This window comes from Odocoileus virginianus, chromosome 18 (genome assembly GCF_023699985.2).
Source record: "Odocoileus virginianus isolate 20LAN1187 ecotype Illinois chromosome 18, Ovbor_1.2, whole genome shotgun sequence".
Classification (NCBI taxonomy): Eukaryota; Metazoa; Chordata; class Mammalia; order Artiodactyla; family Cervidae; genus Odocoileus; species Odocoileus virginianus.
Genome location: NC_069691.1, coordinates 35,293,420 through 35,318,535, shown reverse-complemented (window position 1 = coordinate 35,318,535; position 25,116 = coordinate 35,293,420). Strand labels below are relative to the sequence as shown.

The 25,116-nt window shown below is 42.9% G+C and overlaps 1 protein-coding gene across 3 annotated transcripts; it reads left to right on the top strand.

Annotated features, from left to right (window-relative positions):
- Positions 1-9,927: 9,927 nt before the first annotated feature.
- On the top strand, positions 9,928-24,829 carry PLIN2 (perilipin 2). 3 transcript variants are annotated; one of them, XM_070480563.1, is made up of 9 exons: positions 9,928-10,001; positions 10,971-11,025; positions 11,113-11,308; positions 13,423-13,505; positions 14,312-14,597; positions 15,536-15,717; positions 16,831-16,965; positions 18,226-18,516; positions 24,435-24,829. In XM_070480563.1, exons 2-9 carry the CDS (start codon positions 10,996-10,998, stop codon positions 24,573-24,575), a joined length of 1,344 nt encoding a protein of 447 aa, XP_070336664.1. In that variant the 5' UTR covers positions 9,928-10,001; positions 10,971-10,995; the 3' UTR covers positions 24,576-24,829. The 3 variants fall into 3 exon arrangements, with proteins under 3 accessions (XP_070336664.1, XP_020759737.2, XP_070336663.1); XM_020904078.2 differs by lacking the exon at positions 24,435-24,829 and having other exon boundaries at positions 18,226-19,056; XM_070480562.1 differs by lacking the exon at positions 24,435-24,829 and having other exon boundaries at positions 9,943-9,987; positions 18,226-19,056.
- The last annotated feature ends 287 nt before the right edge of the window (positions 24,830-25,116 follow it).

Sequence of the window (25,116 nt, the reverse complement as noted above, 5' to 3'; positions counted from 1 at the left end):
CTTCCCCATTTACCAAAAACAATTCCTTTCTAGTCCCTTAAAGAAATGCCCCTGATTTCTCTTTTGTTTTCCTTTTCCTTCTTTCTTTCTTACTGTCTCATTCCCTCTTGTTCTTTATTTTAATATTCATTCAACAAACACTGGAGACCTTTACACATTTATCCTTCAGAGATAGCATGATATAGCCACAAGGTTGTAGACAGGATCTATGACTTAATTCTATTGCATACAAACTGAGTAACCTTGGACAAGTGACTCTGAGTCAGAGCACAGAATAGGAACAGCATGTCCTTCCTACTTTACATGAGAACATATTTTGTAAATTGTTTAAAAAAATAGATTTTTATTAACTTGTAAATGCCCCTAGGAGAGGGCACTTAATAAATTAGTCTTTAGAATTTAAGTTTGAATACATTTACAAAATGCATCTGAGGTAACTTCCCTGGTGGTCCAGTGGCTAAGACTCCACGCTCCCAATGCAACGGGCCTGGGTTCGATCCCTGGTCAGAAGTAGATCTCATGTGCTGAAATTAAGAGTTCACGTGCTGCAACTAAAGATCCTGCATGCTGCAATGAAGATCAAAGATCCCTTGGGTTGCAACGAAGAACCCAAGCAGCCAAATAAATAAATAATAAATAAATGAGATAAAAACTTAAAAAAAAAATAAAATGTATTTGAATTTTTAGTTGAGAGCACAGGCTTGTTAGGATTGGAGTGTGTGTTGGGGAGGATACTACAGACGGGAAACTCCAAGCATCCAGGGAAAGGAGGATTCTCTAAGGAGGAGAAAAGGGGTTCAAACAGTAGGTGGGGGGCCCACAGAAAATAATTTGCCTGCTTTTATTTTCCTGTGGTCAAGCTCTGACTATTCCTGACCTGAATACACAGTGGATCATGGCCTCCAAGCAGAGCTACTTAGGTTAACAAGGACAGAGGGCACTCATCCTGCAAAGCAAACTGCCATGCTCTCGAAACTCCCAAATTGTATGTTCTTGGGGTTATTAGGCCTTGAAGTTGGGAACTGACTTTCTTTGACTGAGAAGTTGAGTGACTTTCTCAGTGACTGAGCATTTACATATATATATATATATATATATATATATATATATATATATTTATTTATTTATTTATATAATTGTTATTGTTCAGCTGTTCAGTTGTGTCTGACTCTTTGTGACCCCTGGACTGTAGCCTGCCAGGCTTCTTGGTCCATCACCAACTCCCAGAGCTTACTCAAACTCATGTCCATCGAATCAGTGATGCCATCCAACCATCTCATCCTCTGTCATCCCCTTCTCCTCCCGCCTTCAATCTTAGCACAAGGATCTTTTCCAATGAGTCAGTTCTTTGCATCAGGTGGCCGAATCAACATCAGTCCTTCCAATGAACATTCAGGACTGATTTCCTTTAGGATTGACAGGTTTGATCTCCTTGCAATCCAAGGGACTCTCAAGAGTCTTCTCCAACACCACAGTTCAAAAGCATCAATTCTTCAGTGCTCAGCTTTCTTTATAGGCAGCTAAGGGAGAGGTAGATGGCAACCCACTCCAGTACTCTTGCCTGGAAAATCCCACAGACTGAGTAGCCTGGTAGGTTACAGTCCATGGGGTCGCAAAGAGTCAGACACGACTGAGTGACTTCACAGAAGGGAGTGAGTCTTCTAAGTATTCTGAGTCTTAAAAATAATCAGACAAAAAAAAAAAATCAGCCTAAATCAGTCCTCATGCCAAATAAACATGTTTTGGTGTGGCAAATTTTGCTCCCCTACTATAGATTTTTTAAATTCTTGGGACTTCCCTGGTGGTCCAGTGGTTAAAATTCTGCACTTCTACTGCAGGGGGCAGGGGTTCCATCACTGATCTGATCCAGCAACTAAGATCCCACATGCTGTGAGGTAAAGCCAAAAAAAAAAAAAATTCTCAACACAGAAATTCTAACTATATGAGGTGACAGATATATTAACTAACCTTACTATGGTAATTCTTTTTCAGTATATACATATATAAAATCACTACATTGTATACTTTAAACTTAAACAATGTTATATGTTTATAGTATCTCAGTAAAGTTGAAAACAAAAAGTTGGGATTCTGAATTCAATGTTTTCTCCCCATGGTATCATGCTGTATACAAAAGAGCTTATTGTAACTGATAAGCTCCCCATACAATAGATTACTATCTTAGAAACCATTTCTTCATTTGTGGGGAATCACTGAGTTTTTCCTAATATAAGCATTAATTAACTGATATAAAGATAAAATAAAAGTAAGAAGCTTCATCTTAATTTCTGTTTGCCTTAATATTATTTTTGTTTTTACTTATTTGAAATGTATTCTTCCTGTATTTTATGAAATTTGTAAGGCAACTTATGTCCTTTGTGTGTGGTGGGGAGTAAACTGGATATAAATACAAAACAGAAAGGTAAGCTATATTCTAAATTCCCTTAATTATATTCACTGAAAGGGAATAAGAATGCATGAAATTGTGACATCCCAGGATAATTTCCATTTATAAACTCTCAAACCTATAAGGAGATACAAGATGGAGGTGGAAATAAATAAGTTAGATGAGAAATAGACTTGAAATTTGATCAACCTTCTTGCTTCTTCTTGAGTTACCTATTTAAGGGAGAACAGGGAAAGGACCCTGGAAGACTAAAAGATGTGAAGTTCAGTTGGGCAGGAGGAGGAGGGTGGTCTGTTTGGAAACCAACTCAGGATGAAGTCCATGTGAAAAAGGAATTGCGTTTTCCACCCAAAGGTACTTGGAGGAGAATAAAGGATGGTGGAGTATCAAGTTCAGGGGTGAGTAAAAAGGTAGACTAATTGGGTCATCCAAGTAACTCTTCTTGCTGGTGGCCAGATTGCATGGAGTTTGAACTGTTTGGAACAGAAATCATCTGGCTTCATGACTCATTACTTGTGACCCACTGTCTTTGCCTCTGGGCTATGAGAAAGCTGTGCTTAGTCGTTTAGTTGTGTCCGATTCTTTCCGACCCCATGGACTGCAGCCCGCCAGACTCCTCTGTCCGTGGGGATTTTCCAGGCAAGAATACTGGAGTGGGTTTCCATTCCTTTCACCAGGGGATCGTCCCAACCCAGGGATCGAACCCAGATCTCCTGTATTGCAGGCGGATTCTTCACCGTCTCAGCCACCAGGGAAGCCACAATGAGAAAGGTAGTTTTATCTAATTTCAAGCTCAAGTAAAAAGAAGAAATGAACAGAGTAATGTTTCCCCTGTGTTTAGATGAGGCTGTCTTGTGACAAGGGAATAGGAGAAGGCACCTGTCTGGGTTGAGATGTTTATTGAAGGACATTATAAAGCTATAAACAAGGTAAGGTATTGTTAGTTTTGGGACAGCTGAAAGGAACCCTAGATGTCATCTAACTCCTACATCTTACAGGCATTGAGGGTCAAGTGTATTTACTGCCTAAGCACACACCAAGTAATGATAAATTGTCAATTCTACAGTCAGACATACCTAGTTTGAGACCCAGTTCTACTGCTCACTAGTTAGTAATCTTGGGGCTGAGGGCCTCACAGAAGTAAAGAGCTGAGTGGTACAGAGAAGAGCTTGCCAGATGGGCCACCACTCCAGGCAGAGGGAACGAGGGTTTGTCCAGAACAAGAGAAAGAGGTCTGTGAGGGGGAGAGCACAGCATGGAGTGGAGGGTCCAGGTGGCTGCAAGAGCATACAGCTCTTTAGAGGGAGGAAAGAAAGACCATAGCGTGGGGAAGGAGGCAGTTGCCCCACTTCTGGAAAAGGAAACTTCAAGGCAGATGTTCTTTTTCCTTCTTTTTTACTATTATTTTGTATCATTAATACACACAGGTTGAGTTGCTACAAACTCTAAGAAATGTGTCTCCTTCAGCAAAGTCTCTTGTACTTCCTAGTCCAGGCAAAAAAAACATTAGGTGGGACCTGGGATATTACTGGTTCCCTGGAGCCCCTTCTGCCTCCACTGTGAGCAAAGCTTTCTTGGGCAGAGAGACTCTGGGTGGGTTAGAAAACAGTAATAACAACTGCCATTTCCATGTACCTGGCATTATTCTGTTGAATGTATCAATTCATGTAATCCTCACAAAAATCTTATGAAGTAAGCACCACTACTTTTTTTCTTTTCTCAACTTCTCAAAACTTAAAAAAATAGAAGTATAGCATTTACAAAATAAAATGTTCAGTTAATGAATTTTCACAAGAACAGACATATGTAACTAGTACCCAGAACAAGAAAATCATCTGCACATGAAAGGCCCCCCAAGGCCCCATCCAGTCACCAGCCCTCCCCACTCCCCAAAGCAACTACCAGCCTTACTTCTGACAACTTAATTTGTTTTGTATAGTATTATTTGTATGCAGCTTCTTTCACTAACATGGCATGTAGTACAGGCCTGTTTATTTTCTCAAATTGGTGGATAATATTTATTTTATAAATGAAGGAACTAAGGCAAAGAGCAATTAGGTAACTGGTTCAGATTGTGTCCCTGGGATCTAGTCTTACTTACCTTGCTACTTAGTTAGTCATGACTGTGGGCAAAATCAGGTAACTTTTCTGAGACTCTTCCTCATTATTAAAATGGAAGTAATTATCCCCATTGCACTGAGTTGCCGGATTGTTGTGAGGCTCAAGCAATAAGGAACATATGAAAGCACTTTGTGAAGTATAAAGTGGTGTTACTAAAAAAAAGTATTTTTAAAAATATAGACTCCTGGGCCTCCCCACTGTAGCTCCTAACTCAGTAGGCCTTGTGTAGGTGACAGAACATTTAACAAGCACACTAAGTAATTCTGATGCACTAGTCTGAGACCAACTGTGAAAACCATTTCTGTAAAACAAAGGTTCTCAAACTTCCAGAGACTATCAGAATCACCTAGAGGACCTGGGTGTTATTATTGCCCATAGCTCCATGTTCTCCCAGACTCATGAAGATGAAAGAGTAGCAGGTGCAGAATTTGGTGTGCTTTATCCTCTGGGAACTTGAAGAGTCTTGCTCCCAACATTAGTCTCTCGAGCCCTCTCCTTCTCAGGTACAGAAAAGCTTATCCTTTAAGAGGGCAAGTGACTCCCAGGTTTAAAACAAACAGGGTAGGAGGTGGGAGGGAGGGGACATATGTATATCTATGGCTCATTCATGTTGATGTATGGCAGAAACCAACAATATTGTAAAGCAGGTATCCTCCAATTAAAAATAAAATTTAAAAAAAGATGGAGGCATATGTAGCTGAAAGGGTAAAAGTCTTCTGTTGCAAAATAAGAGCTCAGACTAGTGAGAAGTTAAAAAACAAACACAAAAAAACACCTCACCGTCATCACACAGATTTCTGCTGTTTTTACAGCAGGATGGGGATAGATTAACAAGAGGAACACTAAGCATCTGCTTAGCGCACCAACAAAAATGGAACAGCAAAAAGAAAAGAAAAAGATAAGTTGAGTGCTTAAAACAGTGAAAGAAGAGAGTGAAAAAGCTGGCTTAAAACTCAACATTCAGAAAACTAAGATCACAGCAGCCGGTCCCATCACTTCATAACAAATAGATGGGGAAACAGTGCAAACAGTGAGAGACTTTATTTTTGGGGCTCCAAAATCACTGCAGATGGTGACTGCAGCCATGAAATTAAAAGACGCTTGCTCCTTGGAAGAAAAGTTATGACCAACCTAGACAGCATATTAAAAAGCAGAGACATTACTTTGCCAACAAAAGTCCGTCTAGTCAAAGCTATGGTTTTTCCAGTGGTCATGTATGGATGTGAGAGTTGGACTATTAAGAAAGCGGAGCACCAAAGAATTGATGCTTTTGAACTGTGGTGTTGGAGAAGATTCTTGAGAGTCCCTTGGACAGCAAGGAGATCCAACCAGTCCATCCTAAAGGAGATCAGTCCTAGGTGTTCATTGGAAGGACTGATGCTAAAGCTCAAACTCCAATCCTTTGGCCACCTGATGTGAAGAACTGACTCATCTGAAAAGACCCTAATGCTGGGAAAGATTGAAGGCGGGAGAAGAAGGGGATGACAGAGGATGAGATGGTTGGATGGCATCACCAACTCAATGGACATGAGTTTAACTAAACTCCAGGAGTTGGTGATGGACAGGGAGGCCTGGTGTGCTGCAGTCCATGGGGTGGCAAAGAGTCGGACAAGACTGAGCGACTGAACTGAATGAACTGACTGAAGCATTGAAAATGTCAATACAGCAGGGAAGAGGGGGACATAAAAAATTTGGACTTCCTAACAGTTATTTTATGGTAGTACTATATTTTGTTTTGAATGACCTGGTGTGTGTAGGAGGGGAAAGACACAATATTTAGTTTTTCTTGCTGGGGGCCTCTATGTCTTCAGTCCTGTATGAGGGATACATTTTTTCCATGGGTCAGTTTGGAACTTTAAATATGCACAGTATCTCTGTACCGGCAACATCAGTTAAGTAATTAAGGTAAATGCCTTTGAGTGTTTCCCACAGTTCAAACTCTGGAGCTTGACAAACACAGCATGCCTCCAGGCTCCTGCATACTCACCAGCTGCCTCCTCTTGCTCTAGATTCCAGAGGCCAAGGACCTGGCCCCAGCTCTCCCTCGCACCTCCCACCTCTCCTTTCTCCTATATCTTCCCTGGGAAAGAGCTGGGAGGCTGATACCTCCGGCGATGTCATCAGATACCAGCCCACTCACTCCGGGGAAGGTCCAGAGAACCAACCCCCTACCCTGCTTGGGGCAGTTGTGCACTCATATCATGATTCAAGTTCTTGCTTTTTACACAAGAAAACACCAGGACTCAGATGCTGAAGATTTGTTTCTTAAAAAAAAAAAAAAAAAAGGCAAAATACTCCCCCAAACAAGTTCAGTCCAGTCGCTCAGTAGTGTCCGACTTTTTGCGACCCCATGAATCGCAGCACGTCAGGCCTCCCTGTCCATCACCAACTCCCGGAGTTTACCCAAGCTCATGTCCATTGAGTCGGTGATGCCATCCAGCCATCTCATCCTCTGCCGTCCCCTTCTCCTCCTGCCCCCAGTCCGTCCCAGAATCAGGGTCTTTTCCAATGAGTCAACTCTTCACATCAGGTGGCCAAAGGATTGGAGTTTCAGCTTCAACATTAGTCCTTCCAATGAACACCCAGGACTGATCTCCTTTAGGATGGACTGGTTGGATCTCCTTGCAGTCCAAGGGACCCTCAAGAGTCTTCTCCAACACCACAGTTCAAAAGCATCAATTCTTCAGCATTCAGCTTTCTTCACGGTCCAACTCTAACATCCATACATGACCACTGGAAAAACCATAGCCTTGACTAGACGGACCTTTGTAGGCAAAGTAATGTCTCTGCTTTTTAATATGCTGTCTAGGTTGGTCATAACTTTCCTTCCAAGGAGTCAGGGTCTTTTAATTTCATGGCTGCAATCACCATCTGCAGTGATTTTGGAGCCCAGAAAAATAAAGTCTCTCACTGTTTGCACTGTTTCCCCATCTATTTGTTATGAAGTGATGGGACCGGATGCCATGATCTTAGTTTTCTGAATGTTGAGCTTTATGCCAACTTTTTCACTCTCCTCTTTCACTTTCATCAAGAGGCTCCTTAGTTCCTCTACACTTTCTGCCATAGGGTGGTGTCATCTGCATATCTGAGGTTATTGATATTTCTCCCAGCAAATTATTGATTATTGAGGTTATTGATATTCTTATGATGTACTCTGCATACCCCCAAACAAAAACAACAAAAACAAACAAAAAAGAGCCCTTATCTCTCAACTTAAAAAAAAAAAAGCCATTTTGGGGAGTGAGGTTCAAGAGGGATGGGGCTTGTGTGTACCTACGGCTTATTCATGTTGATGTAGTGCAAAAACCAGCCCAATATTGTAAAGCAATTATCCTTTAATTAAAAACAAACAAAAAGCTCTTCTGCATAGTAAACTTAGGCACCTATCAGACCGCAGGGTTTTAGTCTTGCTGGAAGAGTATATTCCCAAGGCCTTTCTGGAAATTCCAATTCAACTTTAAATTAGACAGATGTTGGAGAAACTGACTTTAAAGTCAAAAGAGCAACGCAACAGCCCTCCCAACAGATCTGTCATCCTTTAGAATTTCACAAAACGTTGGAAGTTATTTGTTAGCTATAAGTAGCAGTCCTAACGCCATTGTTTCCATTTTTAAAGACATTCTATTCCCAGAACTGGTGGAAATTAACAGGTTAGTTAAGGTGAGTCCCTCGCAACAACTCCTCCGCTGCCTTTTGGTGGCTGAGTCGTTTAGTCGTGTCCAACTCTTTGTGACACCATAGACTGTAGCCCGCCAGGCTCCACTGTCCATGGGATTCTCCAGGCAAGAACACTGGAGTGGGTTGCCATTTCCTTCTCCAGGGCATCTTCCCGACCCAGGGATTGAACCCGCATCTTCTGAATTAGAGGCGGATTCTTTACCGCTGAGCCACTGGGGCCCCACTTCCTTTTACAAAACTACAAAGCCAGCGTGGGTACCCGCTGCATTTTTTGTGTGTGTGTGTGTAATAAAGTTTTATTAAAGTATGAAGGAGATAGAGAAAGCTTCTGACATAGGCATCAGAAGGGGGCAAAAGAGTACCCCGTTTGCTAGTGTTAGCAATGGAGTTATATACTCTCCAATGAATCCAAAGAATATCTGGAGGTTGTAAAGACCTCACCAGACCTACTCCCATAATTTACATTTTAAGATAACAGAGTTGGCCAGAAGGTTTAATCCACAGATTGTCCTCAGTCAGGATACATCCTTGTAAAGACCAGACCTACTCCCAAAATTTGCGTTTTAAAATAACAGAATTAGCCAGAGGGTTTAATCCAAAGACTGTCCTCAGGCAAGATACATTATTGTTCTATAATCCTAAGGAATGTAGAGGAAAAAAGTAAAAAAGTTTGTCCTTTCTTCCTCCTTGAATATCCCAGACTTCTCTCTCCTTGGGGACCCCTAGACTTCTTATCAACCTGTCTAGGAAATGACTCTCATTCCCCCCTTTTCTTTTAGGAGAATTATGTTGCCTAGGGAAAAGGGGCGTCATTCTCATTCCATAACTGCTTCCGAGCTGACAAGGGGCGTTGTCCCTAAATTGGTGAGGCAACATATTCTCCTAATCCTCATAGTGAGGATGTCTGATCCAGGGGCCCCAAGTAATAGTTGGAGGAAGCTGTGGCACTCATAGGAGCTTGGACAACTATTTGTAAATTAAAAGCTTTTAGACGGTTAGAAAACCCCATTATACAGTTATAGATGTAAGGCAAAATAGTCATTAAACCAAGTTAAAATCAAAAGTCACATTATGTCCATAGTTACATCAGTCTATCTTAAGGTTTTTAGATGTCGTCAGTTTAAGAAGAGGCATCACATGTGATTGTTGAAGGTATTTGCAGACTTGGAGAAAGTCCTTTCCTTGAAGTGGAGATGTCCACCATGGGACGCCTTTCACGGATGAAGAAGGGAGTGGTCCACAGACCCAGCAGTTAGACTGTGGAATGCAGCATAAGAGTGAGCCCAGGACAGGAAGGCATTGTCTTCAGGATCAAACGGCAGACTCAGGATTTCTGGAGTCAGCAGAAGTAGGCTCACATAGATTATCAGGCCCATCTTGTCCTGAAGGATCCCGGACGAGCCCCCAAGATGAAAGGTTGTTGCTGAACGATGAGACGCGGGATTCTTGGCCTCCGGAGGAGATGAATTCAATCTGGGGACAGAGACGAGGCTGGATCGCTCAGAGCTTTTGTGTAATAAAGTTTTATTAAAGTATAAAGGAGATAGAGAAAGCTTCTGACATAGGCATCAGAAGGGGGCAAAAGAGTATCCCCCACCCGCTGCATTTTTGCACGGGCATCCCCGGCACTCCTGATCCTTGCAGGGCCGCCCCCCACGCCCCCGCCGAGGGCCGGGGGTCACGTGGCACGGGGGCGGGCGGGGGCGGGGCGGGTATATATTCCGGCGCGCCGGGCGGTGAGCTGTGAACGCCGCACAGACTCGCCGGATCCTCGCCCTCTGGTATCTGCTTGCGGGTGGGTGCGCGATCCTCAGCGGCCCCTGTGGCTCGGCCACGCGGGCTTCGGGCCAGACGCTCGTGGCCTCGCGGCGGTTTCGGGGCCCCGGCTGGGAAGGGGCGGTGTCTGGGGCCTGTGTTTGCACCCTCGCTTTTGTTCCTTGATCGAGGGTTGCTTTTCTGCTCGCTGCCTTAGTGCGTTTGTAGCTTCTTGGTTGGGTTGGGGCTAGCAGTTTCCAGTCGACCCCAAAGGACGTTAGTTGAAAGGAAACGCGTGAGAAAATCGTCTTAAAGCAGAATTTTGTGGGGTACGCAGACGGGCTATTATTGATAAGTGGCGCCTGGTTTCCGCCTTCGGCGTGGTTCTCGTTTCTTGTAAAATTGGGACCCTCGGCCGCAGAGTGGCTCCGAAGGGGTGGGTTCTTGCCTTCCCAGCCCTGCTGCTTACCAGTGAAGCTGTTTTGTGTAGGTGTGGGTCGTTGGGGACACTAAAGTGACATTTAAAAACTCCTTGAAAAGTTTCTCGATCGTCGGAGCACCTCCTTACCGCCTGTGCTTAATGTCCCCTAAACTAGTTTCGGTTCTTTGACAAGAAAAGTTTGACTCCCCCAACCCCCGCCCCGAAGTGCTCCATCTTGATCGGCCTGACTGCCCAAGATATCTTTTCCTTGAAATCTCTCTCTAATTTTTACATGGATGTTACCTGGTTAGCATTTTTGTGGATAGATCTTTTACTTCAAAAGGCGTCTCTAATGTCCTAGTGGGAAAAGCATTGAATTGAACACTTCCAAGTTGATATATTGTACCCGTGAGCTCTGAAGCCTTCTTTCAGGACTTGTTTGCCCAGGGGAGACCTCTGAGAGCCAGAAGGTGGGAGCATGCAGACTCCACTGACTGTACCTTGAATTTTGCTCACTTGAAACCTGGGGTTGGAGAATTAATCTGGGGATCTTATCACAGTGTTCTGAAATAAGCTTCTCTTCTGCAGATTTCTTCTTTCTCCAGCAAGAAAGATGGCATCTGTTTCAGTTGAACCACAACTGGTATGATTTATAAATAGCCGATTCTTGATTCCTTTCCCCACCATCCTGCTTTGTAGAAGTTAACTCCTCCCTCTCTGTTGATTGCAGAGTGTGGTGACCAGGGTGGCCAGCCTCCCCTTGGTGAGCTCCACGTGTGATCTGGTCTCGTCTGCTTACATCAGTACAAAGGATCAGTATCCTTACTTGAAGTCTCTGTGTGAGATGGCAGAGAAGGGCATGAAGACCATCACTTCTGTGGCTGTGACCAGCGCGCTGCCAATCATCCAAAAGCTAGAGCCACAAAGTGAGTTTTCATTTTGGCCTCAAAATCTAGTCCCATATAGTCATGGCGAGTGAGCCCAAAGCTGGTTTGAATAATGAAGGCTAGCCTTACACCCTGAGCTTTCATCAGTCAGGGAATCCTCAGCCTTTCCTGAGACACATACTGCTTTTTCTGAGAACTGCCAAGTGATGCTCATTGTTACAGAAGGCCTGCTTCAGAGCAATGGCAAATATGGTATTAAAAAGAAAATTCCCCAGAGATGTTTCTGTGTTGGCAAGTGAGGTCAAACAGGGAATCAGTGAGTAAACTGAAATAACTGACTTCCTTGGGACTACACAGTATACATGAACTGCTTTTAAAAGAAATCATTATACAAATAGCCCACTTAAAGTGTACCATTCAGTGGCTTTTAGTATATTCGCAGTGTTGTTTAGGCATCACCATGATCAATTGTAGAACATTGTCATCTCTCCAGAAAGAAACCTCATACCACTTTCTGTTTGGAATGAGGAAGAAGTCCTGGAAATGAGAGTGGTAATGGTTGCACAATATTCTGAATGAACAGTATTGTGAGTCCCAGTGAATTGTACACGTAAACATAGTTAAAATTGAGATGTTTGTTTTGTATATTTTACCATATTGTTTTTTTTTAAGGAGAAACCTTATACTCATTCTCAGTCACTCCACCAACCCCCCCTTCCCCAACCTTAGGCAACTAGTAGTCTATTTTCTCTTTATAGATTTGCATATCCTGGACATGTAATATAAATGGAATCATAAAACATGTGGTCTTTTGTGACTGGCTGGTTTTCACTTAGCATAATGTTTCCAAATTTCATCCAAATTGTAGCATCATCTCAGTATTTCATTTCTTTTTAATATGGAATAATTTAATATTCTGTTGTGTGGGTATGTCATTTTCTTTTTTTTTTTTTTTTTAATTTTTATTAGTTGGAGGCTAGTTACTTTACATCATTACAGTAGTTTTTGTTATACACTGATATGAATTAGCCATGGATTTACATGTATTCCCCATCCCAGTCCCCCCTCCCACCTCCCTCTCCACCCGATCCCTCTGGGTCTTCCCAGTGCACCAGGCCCGAGCACTTGTCTCATGTACCCAACCTGAGCTGGTTATCCGTTTCACCCTAGATAATATACATGTTTCAATGCTGTTCTCCTGAAACATCCCACCCTCTCCTTGGGTATGTCATTTTCATGCATCAGTTGATGTTTAGGTTGCTTCTAACTTTTGCCTGCCATGAACAATGAATACTAATGCGAACACTTATACATAAGTTTTTGTGTGGACATATGTTCTTTCATATATATACCAAGGAGTGGAATTTTCAGTTTCTCCGCATTATTATCTGCTTTGGAATAAGGGATTAAATCATTCTCTCAAATTATTACATCATGGACTTTCAGGATTATGGGGAGCCTTATAGAAATCAGCTTTCCAACTCTGCTACTCCCCAAATGTTGGGAGTTGGTGGGGGAGCTTGGACTAAAATCTGAGTCTTGTTAGGGAGATCCAGGGTCCTGTTAGCACACTGTTCCCTGGTGATAACCCCAAATATATTGTCACCTACTGAATTAAGTGTAGGTAGAGATTAGACTTGGAGAAGGAAATGGCAACCCACTCCAGTATTCTTGCCTGGAGAATCCCAGGGACAGTAGAGCCTGGTGGGCTGCCGTCTATGGGGTCGCACAGAGTCAGACACGACTGAAGCGACTTGGCAGCAGCAGAGATCAGACAAGCATGGAAATGCAAATTTTGAGGGTTTTCAGATACCTCATTCCTTGAATGAGGATTCTGGTGAAGCCTGGCTTCTCTTAACCTTAGGGGACAACTGATGAGGAAGAGGCTTCCTGGCCACCTTCCTTCTTGGCTTGTCACTGCCTCAGCTTGCTGCTCCCCCACCCCACACATACACATCCTTATTTCCCTGTCAGTAGAAGGAAGCTGCTGGAAACCTGGCAAGGATCTCCTCTCTGAACTAGAGAAACCAGACAAAGCATGGTGTGGTAAATTAAATATTTTTTGCTGTTTTTCCATAGTAAGAATAAAGGTTGAAGTTACGTGTTCACTCTTAACTGACTATTGACATTTTCACCATTTGTGATTCTTCTAGTTGCTGTTGCCAATACCTATGCCTGTAAGGGGCTAGACAGGATTGAGGAGAAGCTGCCTATTCTGAATCAGCCAACAAACCAGGTGAGCTTGGGACAAGAGTGCTGAGGTTTGCCACCTCACATTTTTTAAGTTTTATCTGTTTTATACAGACTATTGCAGGTCACAAACAGGCAGTACTTATTTGTTCCAACCTTGGATATATTTTTGAAAGAGTAATGACCACTCTGTTACTTCCTGAACTGTTGTTAGGTTGTCTTGGGAAGCAGAGACGAGCTATCCACCTTTGGGCCAGACTTTAGTCTGATCTCTGTTAAATGTGTGGCTTCATCTCTGCAGGTGAAATTGCTTTGTTAAATCACCGAGTCCTATGTGGTATTGGATAAATGCAGAGGTGGTGAATAGAACCTTTTCTTGCTCGGTGTCTGAGAGCACAGCCAGTGGAGTGGAGAACTGGTACATCTGCCTGTGTGTCAGCCTGGGGTAGCGTGCATGGGTACCTGTGTCTGTGCTTACAGGCTTGTATGAGGTGCTCAGTAGAAGCATGTCAATGGAAAATGCCGTTTTTCTCTATAGAGTCCCACTTGTGCCTTGCTGCAGGTACATCTAGTTTAAAACAAAGAAAGAAAAAACTTTGACAAATTTTTTATCCATTTCCCTCTTTTGGTCTTCCGACAACCTTTGAGTGGTGGCAGGTAGGGCGTTTATACCTGTTAAGGAAATTGAGGCTCATCAACTCTCATATACTTGTCCAAGGCCCATGACTAGAAAGTAAAAGGGCCAGATTCATCCTTTAACTCTTCAACTGTGCTGCCTTTGTTAAGACCTTTATTTAAGTGTCTATGCCCATGTTTCTCACCAGCCAGATGGCCTGCTTTTTTTCCCCATAGGTTGTGGCCAATGCCAAAGGGGCTGTGACGGGGGCAAGAGATGCTGTGACGACTACTGTGACTGGGGCCAGGGATTCTGTGGCCAGTACAATCACTGGGGTGGTGGACAGGACCAAGGGAGCTGTGACTGGTAGTGTGGAGAAGACCAAGTCCATGGTCAATGGCAGCATTCACACAGTCCTGGGAAGTCGGGTGATGCAGCTGATGAGCAGTGGAATGGAAAATGCACTCACCAAATCGGAGCTGCTGGTAGACCAGTACCTTCCTCTTACCAAGGATGAACTAGGTAATTGGATTTTTGCCTTGAAATAATGTTTTGTATCTTTCCTTTTTTGCCATGCCATGCAGTTTATGGGATTTCAGTTCCCTGACCAAGAATCGAACCCGGGCCATGGCAGTGAAAGTCCAGAACCCTAACTACTAGGCCACCAAGGAACTTCTTCCTGTGTTTTATATCTTTAAGCAGTTTTTATAAACAGCTTCCTTGAGATATACTTTTATATACCAAAAAAATTCACCTGTTTTCCCTCTGCGTTTTTGGTTGCATGAGCCTCAGCACAATCCAGTTGTAGAATATTTTTGTCACCCCCAAAGATAAAAGTTCTGTCACCCCCAAAGAGTAAAGCTCATGATCTTTCATGCCTATTGACAGTCAGTCTCCATTTCCCTATCCCACCCCCTCTGTCTGCATGTGTTGTGTCCAATGCTTTGTGACCCCATGGACTGTAGCCCATTAGGCTTCTCTGATGATGGGATTCTCTAGGCAAGAATACTGGAGTGGGTTGCCCTTCCCTTCTCCAAGGGATCTTCTCAACCCAGGGATCAAACCCAGGTCTCCTGCATTGCAGGCAGATTCTTTTGTACATAGTAAGTTTTGAAACTTTGCAGAGAAATTAACCTAAAGAAATACTTTCTACAAATGGATTGCCCTTTGTAGGCTACTGTATGGGATTATTAAATATTCAGTGCTTACTGTGTGCCAGGTAAGACACGCTGATGGGAAGAGACCTGTGTAGATGACGTGTCACAATGATGTGTTCTGGGTTGCCAAGCCCAGCAGTAGATAGGAGCCATCTTGGGCAAAGGAGTGCATAATTACCAGATGGGTGGGTGGAATCAACAATGACGAGATCCAAGTTAAGAGTTTAGGCCTTGTCACTTAGAGCACTTAGAGCTGTGATCCCTAAGACTTCTTTTTTTTTCCCCCCTTCTTTATAACTTCAGAAAAAGAAGCCAAAAAAGTGGAAGGATTTGATACGGTTCAGAAGCCAAGTTACTATGTTAGACTGGGATCACTGTCCACCAAGCTGCGCTCCCGGGCCTACCAGCAGGCCCTCTACAGGGTTGAAGAAGCTAAGCAAAAAGGCCAGGAGACCATTTCTCAGCTCCATTCCACCGTCAACCTGGTGAGTACAACTTCATTTAAAGGCAGATGAATTGAGTTCATTGATCTCCAGGATTAGGATAAACGTAATCATAAAATCCAAGAATTTTAATCTTACCTTATGAACAATCCAGTAGAAAAATGGGCCAAGAGTATATAGAAAACTCACAGAAAAGGAAATATATAATTAGCTGAATACATGAAGCGGTATTAATTTTACTCTGAGTGGTCAGATTACTGATTTCCTTTCCTGTCTGGTGGCATTTGCAAAGCTAGATTCTGTGGGCGATAGTGTAGAGGAGAGATATACTTGTGTTTTTGCACTTTTAGAGGATTCAAGGGAAATAGGAAACTTAGAGACACCCCTATGCCTGGAGCAGCTTTTCTTCTAGAAATGTATATTCATTCAGAGTTGCAAAAGAGTGTAAACAATGCACATCAACTAATAGACTGATGACATTGATACATCACAAAAGACTACTGAGTCGCCTTGAAGGATTGCCAAGTTAAGAACAATATGCATTGTTCAGCCATTAGAGACCAGTTTACTCTTGGAAGGGGAAGTAGGTGGCTGGCAACAGGGAAGAGGAAGTTTAAGTTCCTTTCTCTTTTATAATTTTATACACACGTTAAATTTCAGTTGCTGTACCTGTGTTAAACTGGAGGGAAATTGGAGATAGTGGTTTAATAAATAAGAGGCAGTAACATCCTATGACTGCTTGGCTGACTTACACATATTGATAACAAGTAACAGTGCTCTTGGGGTTCCCTGGTGGCTCAGATGGTAAAGAATCTGTTTGCAATACAGGAGACTCAGGTTCAATCCCTGGGTTGGGAATATCCCCTGGAGTAGGGAATGGCAACCCACTCTAGTATTTTTGCCTGGAGAATCCCATGGACAGAGGAACCCAGCAGGCTATGGTTCACAGGGTCTCAAATAGTCCGACACGATTGAGCAACTAACACAGGGAAAAACAGAACAATGCTATCTCTGGTAGGCTATCAGAGATAATCTCCTTAAATACCAAGACTCTGTAAGAATTGATGATGGCTGGTTTACATCATAGACCTGAGAACAGGCTAATATGAATATCTGTTAATAGTTTGTTCTTTGTCTTCTTCCAACATGTTCTAGATTGAACTTGCCAGGAAGAATGTGCATAATGCCAACCAGAAAATTCAAGATGCTCAGGATAAGCTCTATCTGTCCTGGCTGGAGTGGAAGAGAAGCATCGGCTACGATGATACAGATGAATCCCACTGTGCTGAGGTGAGACAACTGGGACAGGGTCATCTACTACAGATTGTATAGAAATTCCTACCAGGCATCGCAGTGTTCTTAGTATTCCTCTTAGAATATTCTTCTCTAACAAAAGTTGAACAATATAGGGTACATAAGTTGCTTGTTATATGATAGAAGCAAAACTGTGCAGTAACTTTAACAACTTACCGGCAGGTATATTGCCCCAGTCAGGACACAACTATCTGAGGAAAAGGCATTTCCCTCATGAAAGGTACAAGCTAAGTGAATACAGGTATCTTTACTGCCATAGTGGGGTGTTTTGATAGTATAAATAGAGTTGCTGTGAGAATGCTTTGTAGGAAGGGTACTAACTCAACCTTGGAGTGAGGATGGGTGAGTCAGATGGTTTGCTGGAAGAGATGAGTTGGTCAACTGAGACCTAAGGGGTGAATAAACCAGGTGAAAGGGCATTAAAGGGGTGAGTGTTCCAGACAGAAGAAATATCATATTGTAGTCCTAGAAAACAGTTCTTTGTCTTCCAGAAGCTAATATACACTTGCCCTTGAAAGTAACATTAGTCATTTGTTTATATCATATCTCACTTGAAGAAAGAACATCCCAGTTGCCCTACTAATATGGAGGGTATTTTCTTTTTGTCCCGTCTCCCCTGTTATGTTTCTTCTGCTTAAGATCATGAACTTCGAAGACTCAGGCACTAGTTCAAATCCCAACTCAGCCATTTTCCAGCTGTTATCTGGGGCATAGCTTATGTTCTACCTGTGCTGTACCTAGTCACTCAGTCGAGTCCAACTCTGCAACCCCATGGACTATAGCCCACCAGGCTCCTCTGTCCATGGGGATTCTCCAGGCAAGAAGACTGGACTGTGTTGCCATGCCCTTCTCCAGGGGATCTTTCCAACCCAGGGATTGAACCCATGTCTCCTGCATTGCAGGCGGATTCTTTACCATCTGAGCCACAAGGGAAGCCCAAGAATACTGGAGTGGGTAGCCTATCCCTTCTCCAGGGGAACTTCCCCACCCAGGAATCGAACCAGGGTCTCCTGCATTGCAGGCAGATTCTTTATCAGTTGAGCTACCCCGGAAGCCCTATGTTCTGCCTATGAAATGTGAGATAATAACTGCTGTACTCAGGGATGTTGTGAGAATTTTAAAAAGTTAAAGAATCCACATGTGTGGGTGGACATATCCCAGCCGAATGTACGTGGACTAAGTCACACATACCACTGTTGAATCCACTGCTCATTCTTAAACTTGTCTTACTTTCAGCACATTGAGTCACGTACTCTTGCTATTGCCCGGAACCTGACTCAGCAGCTCCAGACCACGTGCCACACCCTCCTGTCCAACATCCAGGGGTTACCACAGAACATTCAAGATCGGGCCAAGCACTTGGGGGTGATGGCTGGTGACATCTACGCTGTGTTTCGCAATGCTGCCTCCTTTAAAGAAGTGTCTGATGGCCTCCTCGCTTCCAGCAAGGGGCAGCTGCAGAAAATGAAGGAGTCTTTAGATGATGTGATGGATTATCTTGTTAACAACACACCCCTCAACTGGCTGGTAGGTCCCTTTTATCCCCAGGTGACCGAGGCTGAGAGTGCTCAGGCCCCAGGTACAGCCAGGAGGCCTGGCAGGCGGAGTACAAAACACCCTAAACCCGTCCCTGTCAGCAATGCACAGGGCAGCCAGCCAGATGACAGCTCCTCTTGAGCTAGACGGCTCCAAAGTAGGCAGGCAGCTAATGAGGCAAAAAGGTCTGCACTTCAGTCATTTCCAGCTGACGTAAGAGCTATAAAGTTTCTGCATTAGTGCATAAGTTCTGTTACTTGCCTGGCTGGAAAGAAAAGCATAATAGAATGGTCACAGCCTGTCCAGAACTCGCACATGTTTCAGGGCGTTTTATGGCCTCATTCTTTTGCTACTGTTGCTGTTTGTACTGAATAAAAACACCTTCATGTAGGCTGTTGTATGAATTGGGGTCTGCTCTGAGCAGGCCTCAAGTCTGGTTTGTCTCACAATGCATGCTTGTGTACCCTGGGTTTTTTTATTTTTTCATAAAGGAGTGCCTCCTTTGAATTCAATAAAACTCACTGCAGAATAGATCAGTTTTATGCTATGTGTTACATGTGCTTTTTGTGTGGCTTTCTCGGAACTGCTTCGCCTCCTTGACAGGGTTTTTAATACATATGAATTCAAATGGCCTGGGGGCAGGGGGCAGTTTGTACAGACATTGGAAGACTAATGTTAAAAATGGAATGTTTGATAACAAAAGCTAATGTTCCTTTAAGAATGGTATCAGGGGGTGGTGGTGGTTCCTTTCATTTGACTGTTTACTGGACCCCTGAAAGCACCTTCTTAAACCAGTAGAAGGAGGTACACAAGTACCTGACTGCCTTGCTGAGGAGAAATCAGCTGAGAGGAAGCACATGAGTGACTGTTGCATCAGTCTCGTGTAAAAGTAGCAGCATTTCTTGCTAAGGGGCCATCTCACATGTAAGGAATGAGATTGTTCAGTATCCAGTCCCAGCTGGACTTAATGTACCATGTTGTCACTTTGGTAGAGAGGCACTAACCTCAGTGGTGGGTGAGGTACCTTTAGAAGACCGCATGAAGATAATTCGGGGGAAAAAAAGAAAAAAGACTTTGGATCCCCTGTAGAAAGGAGTTGCTACTACCTCCTGCCTAGGGTGTTCAGGCTTCTAATCCCCTTAGCATGGGTTGATTATGTAGGGAATATGGACCTCCTCATAACAAAGCCCACTCCAGTACTCTTGCCTGGAAAATCCCATGGACGGAGGAGCCTGGTGGGCTGCAGTCCATGGGGTTGCTAAGAGTCTGACATGACTGAGCGACTTCACTTTCACTTTTCACTTTCACACATTGGAGAAGGATATGGCAACCCACTCCAGTGTTCTTGCCTGGAGAATCCCAGGGACGGGGGAGCCTGGTGGGCTGCCGTCTATGGGGTCGCACAAAGTTGGACACGACTGAAGTGACTTAGCAGCAGCAGAACAAAGCTGCAGTATGCCAAACCTTTTCAAAAAAAGCCAATCTTAGAACTTTGAAATAGAGCTAAATACTGAAGGCCTGACCTGCCCTTCAGCAGAACTGAAGTCTAAGTCAAATTTGTCTCCTTTTTCTACCCTGCTTCGCCCCTGTCTCCCCATGAAAACAAGGAAGCAGCATACAACTTTACATGCACTTACGTGAATGAGCTATCAAACCTTACTAAGTCAGAGAGCTAATTTTTTTCCTCTTGAGGTAACTCCAGGTGTCAGTAGACGTGAGCTCAGTTAGAAGGACTCCCTGAGATACTTGAAGTGAAGGAGCTTCTGGTTTCTGGAAAAGTGGACTGTCATGATTGATGGGCTTTCAGGGTGGAGCCAATCCATGCCTTCACCTGCCCGTCCCTAGTGAATGGCTTTTCTAGAGACTACCTCTTAAAATTTTTTTCTTTTTTAGTCCAAATTGGACAGGACCCTGCTGTCATTTGCCTCGGAACTTCAAGGGTGGTATTTTATGGCTGATTGTGATTGGTTAGAAAGTTCACATACTACAGCTGTACACAGACTTCCTTATACTGAACGTAAGCTTGCTGTTTCCTGTTCCTAAGAGTAATAGTACCTACTGAATTGCTTATGAAAAGGAGACAGATCTCAAAGCGGTTCTAAGTGAGCAAGACAGAATATAAAGCAGACTTCTCTTAGCTTCTGGAAGAATACCCCTGACTGCTTTTACCATGAGCACACCCTGCTTTTACCATGAGTCATGGTTTTATCTGTCTGTGTCTCAAGTTTGTGCCTACATGCATGTCCCTTGGTTGTCTACATGTCTCAAAACGCATGGTTTCCTTGCTTTATTGTTGGATAAACTAGCAGTTTTAGTTTAACAGACTTTTCCCCAAGGAGGGCAATTATTTTGAGGGAAAAAAACTGACTAAGCCTAGATGTTACAGAAAAACCAAATGAACATTTTGGCCAACCCAGTATCTTCTCCCATTCAACAGGTTGCTTTTTAATTTTGTTGAAATTTTGTTGAAAGTTTCCTTCACTATGCAAAAGCTTTTTTAGTTTGATTTGGTCCCATTTGTTTACTTTTGCTTTTGTTGTCCTTGCCTAAAGAGATGGATCAAAGAAAGTAATACTAAAACTGATGTCAAGGAAACATAGGCATGTGTGTTAGTCACTCAGTTGTGTCAGACTCATTGCAACCCATGGACTGTAGCCCACCAGGCTCTTCCATCCATGGAATTCTCCAGACAAGAATACTGGAGTGGGTTGCCGTTTCCTTCTTCAGGGGACCTTCCCTACCCAGGGATCGAACCTGGGTCTCCTGCATTGCAGGCAGACTCTCTACATCTGAGCCACGATTATTTTCTAGTTCAAAATCAGTCTGTTTTCCTGGCTCTGTGTCATGTTTATGAGCACTGCATGTATATACACGTTTACCACTAAGTAAAATTCCCCCAGATGCTGTTTTTATTTCTGTAGTAGCCCCACCTACAGTGCCACCTTCTGGAAAATTATCATTGTAAATACAGAAATCAAGCAGGTTTATGAATGAATGGTGCCCTCTTATGGTTGTATGGTGATAGTGATAGTGAAGTCGCTCAGTCATTTCCGACTCTGCGACCCCGTGGGCTGTAGCCCATCAGGCTCCTCCGTCCATGGGATTCTCCAGGCAAGAATACTGGAGTGGGTTGCCATTTCCTTCTCCAGGGGATCTTCCAGACCCCGGGATCGAACCCTGGTCTCCCGCAGGCAGACGCTTTAACCTCTGAGCCACCAGGGAAGCCCACCAACCTGCAAAAATGATGTAACTCCCTTGAACCCTGGCACGGTCACTTGGTTTTTTTGAATGTCTTTGCAGGGAGAGACTGTTGTTATCTCGTTTCATAGTAAGCGTGTTATTCTGAGTTTGGCCTCAGAATGCCTGATGGGCAAGAGTCTCCTCATACTCCTTCTTCCAAACTATAGTTTTTTATGTCAGTGAAAAGGAATTTATTTTATAAATCTGCAAGTAATTTCTCTTGTTCCACATTTATAAAAACCCTATGAAGATGGTCAAGCACAATCACTACATTCTTTTAATTAAAAAAATTTTTGGCCACTCCATGTGTCATGTGGGATCAAACCTGAGTCCCTTGCAGTGGAAGCACAATGTCTTAGCCACTGGACCACCAGGGCAGTCCCAACCACTTCATTTTAAATTAAACTCACTGAATAAACTTGATAGACTATGGCTCCCTCTTAACTGCCCCACCCTTTTCTTTCCCAAGCCCGCCAAATAGGTTTTGTGATAGTCGACAATAATGAAAATTAACCACTCTGACTCATTCTGGATATATGGAAGGTGGATTATTCATATGGTTCTTCCAGAACATCTCACGGACTAGAGCCCCCTTTTTGGTGGTGGTGGAGGCTTTCTTCCTAACCCACAAGTGTGGAATCTCCAACCTTCTGCGAAAAACTCTACCTTAGGCCAGTAGTTCCTGATCTGTGGGTGACTTTGGAGGTTTATATGTGTGACAGGGTGGTATTTAAGAAACTAAAGAGAATTAAAGCTACTATTTATTGAGTACCTTTTACAAGCTAGGCCCATACTATCTTTACTCCTCACTTGGCAACACAATCAATTAGGAATTTTCCTCACTTGACAGGTGAGAAAACTGAGGTTTAAAAAGAGACAAGTGGCAGAGTAGGGATTTAGTCCAATGTGTTACTGATGTCAAAGTGCTTGTTTTTTCTATTCTAGCAATCTAGTCTCTGATAGGAGAAAAACTCCTGCTTGCTTAGGACTCAAATCCCTCTCTATTTTCTTGTGTTGTAGCTTCCTGTTCTATTCTACATTTATTAAAAATACTGATAGTGGATATTAAAATATACATTTAATAGAAATAGATCGGAAGAGAGAGCTGAGCAAGGTACATCTTTTAACCTAAAAAGAATAAAATTGCAATCGTTGACCTGCCTGGCTGATGCCCCACATCTATTTATCAGTCATCATCATCAATGTATCAGTGTTGTTGGCTTTTGTGGATGTCAGGTTGGGTATAATCTTTGCAAAGTGAAAATTCATGAAGATCTGGAATGTAGTTTGATTTCCCCAAATAGCCTCAGGAATAAATAGTGGAAGTCTTTTTACCTCAGTCTGGACTGTTGTCTGAGCACCTGGGTTTTTAGGGAAAAGTGTAGTTAGGGCCACAGATAGCCAGGTAAGAGACCCAATAGAAAGATTCTCTCTTCATGTATTTTTCAAAACTATTTTAAAAAATACTGTGGCAAAATATATATAACACAGGGCTTCCCAGGTGGTGCTAGCAGTAAAGAAACTGCCCGCCAATGCATGAGACCTAAGAGACTTGAATTCAATTGCTGGGTCAGGAAGATCCCCTGGAAGAGGGCATGGCAACCCACTTCAGTATTCTTGCCTGCAGAATTCCATGGACAGAGGAGCCTGGTGGGCTAAAGGGTCTATTGGTTTGCATGGAGTTGGACACAACTGTGGTGACTTAGCACACATGCATACATACCATTAAGTTTACCATTTTAGCCATTCTTAAGTGTACAGTTCATTGGTATTGAGTACATTTGCAGTGTTCTGCAGCCATCACCACTACCCATTTCCAGAACTCATCATTATCCCAAGCATAAACGTTGTACCCATTAGGCAATAACTCCTCATTCTCCCTTCCATCTGTTTTTTGATGGGTTTTGTTGTTGGTGGTAGTTATTTTGTCTCCATTAGGTAGTCAGCTAGTTTTTTTCCTCTGCTTTCAAGATTTAGCCTTCAGACAGAGGATGAGATGGCTGGATGGCACCACCGTCTCGATGGGCATGAGTTTGAGTAAACCTCTGGGAGTTGGTGATGGACAGGGAGGCCTGGCGTGCTGCGATTCATGGGGTCGCAAAGTGTCGGACACGACTGAGCGACTGAACTGAACTTACTATACCTTTTCTGCTTCTAGTCATCTGTTAGTTAAGAAATATTACTTTGCTTATCATAATTGTATGTAAAGTAAGAGTTAATCGAACTTCTTATCCCTAAAAGCCTTCTCTATGCAGACAAGAGCTAGGGCTTTGTGATAGCTATTTAAACTGTTCAAAGACCTTTTGCTTCCTCAGTTCCTAGACATTTTCCAAACTGTTTATAGTATTGGAAATCAGAATATGGTAAAGTGGAATATTATTGTTTTTAAGAGAATAATAGAAAGATGAATAGCCAGAAATGCTTTATAGCTTGTAATTTCAAAAACTTTTATTTCATATGTTCTACCACTAGTTGGTTTCCTTTTAAAGAGACGTTTCTTAGTTATATATGAATGAATTGTGGGATAAGACTATAAACTTATCTTGAAGAAAGCATAGTTATCGAGAAAGTAAAGTTCATGAATTAATTTGTGTTTCTAAGAGCTCACCTGGAATTGACAGCTCATTTCTTTAGCGTTTGGTTTAATATCCAAGATTCTTTTTTTACAGGCACTTGATTTCAGTATCACAGACTTGACATCTGAGACTGACGAAATTCCAGATATTATAGCTTTGGAAGAGGAGGATGGACCAAATCATTCTCATGCTAATGGCCCTGAGCCTTCTCAGGGCAAAACGTTGAATAACTAACAAGAAAAATCTCCATTTGCTGAATACCCAGTTTGTGTCACATTAAACTTCATGTTTGCTTGTGTTCATTCCTGTGACTTTAGGGATTGATTGTTAGGGGTTAATCTCTTTTTTTTGACTACTTGGTCTTAATTGTAATGAAACCCTGATTTACCCAATCTTTTGTAACAGATTCTAGTTCTGCATTATATATTTTATGTAATTCTTCAAAGTGTAATTATCAAAATGCCTATAATAAAAAATGGGCTCTTGAATCAGAGTGGTTTTTTTTTTTTTCAAACTGATATATTGGACTGTTTTCTTTTCCTCCTCGGATTCATTCCTGTTTCTTCTGGTAACAGCACCTTTATGTCTTTTGGCGGGGGGAGAAGGGGTTGTCTCAGTGGGTCTGTTAGTCAAGGTTTTTTTGTTGTTCCCTGGCCTGGGGGTAGGCATATGACCAAAAACAGGTCAAATGAGAGGAAGCATATCATGATGGGTAAAGGCTCAGACTCTGGGTTCTAATCTTGGCCCTGTCACTTACTAGCTATATGACCTTAAA

What these genes read in the sequence shown, in the direction of transcription:
- PLIN2 (XM_020904078.2), top strand. Translation starts at nt 10,996, where the DNA reads ATGGCATCTGTTTCAGTTGAACCACAACTG. An exon ending in TTTCAGTTGAACCACAACTG is followed by an intron (nt 11,026 to 11,112) that starts GTATGATTTATA and finishes TGTTGATTGCAG; the next exon opens with AGTGTGGTGACCAGGGTGGC. An exon ending in CCAAAAGCTAGAGCCACAAA is followed by an intron (nt 11,309 to 13,422) that starts GTGAGTTTTCAT and finishes TGATTCTTCTAG; the next exon opens with TTGCTGTTGCCAATACCTAT.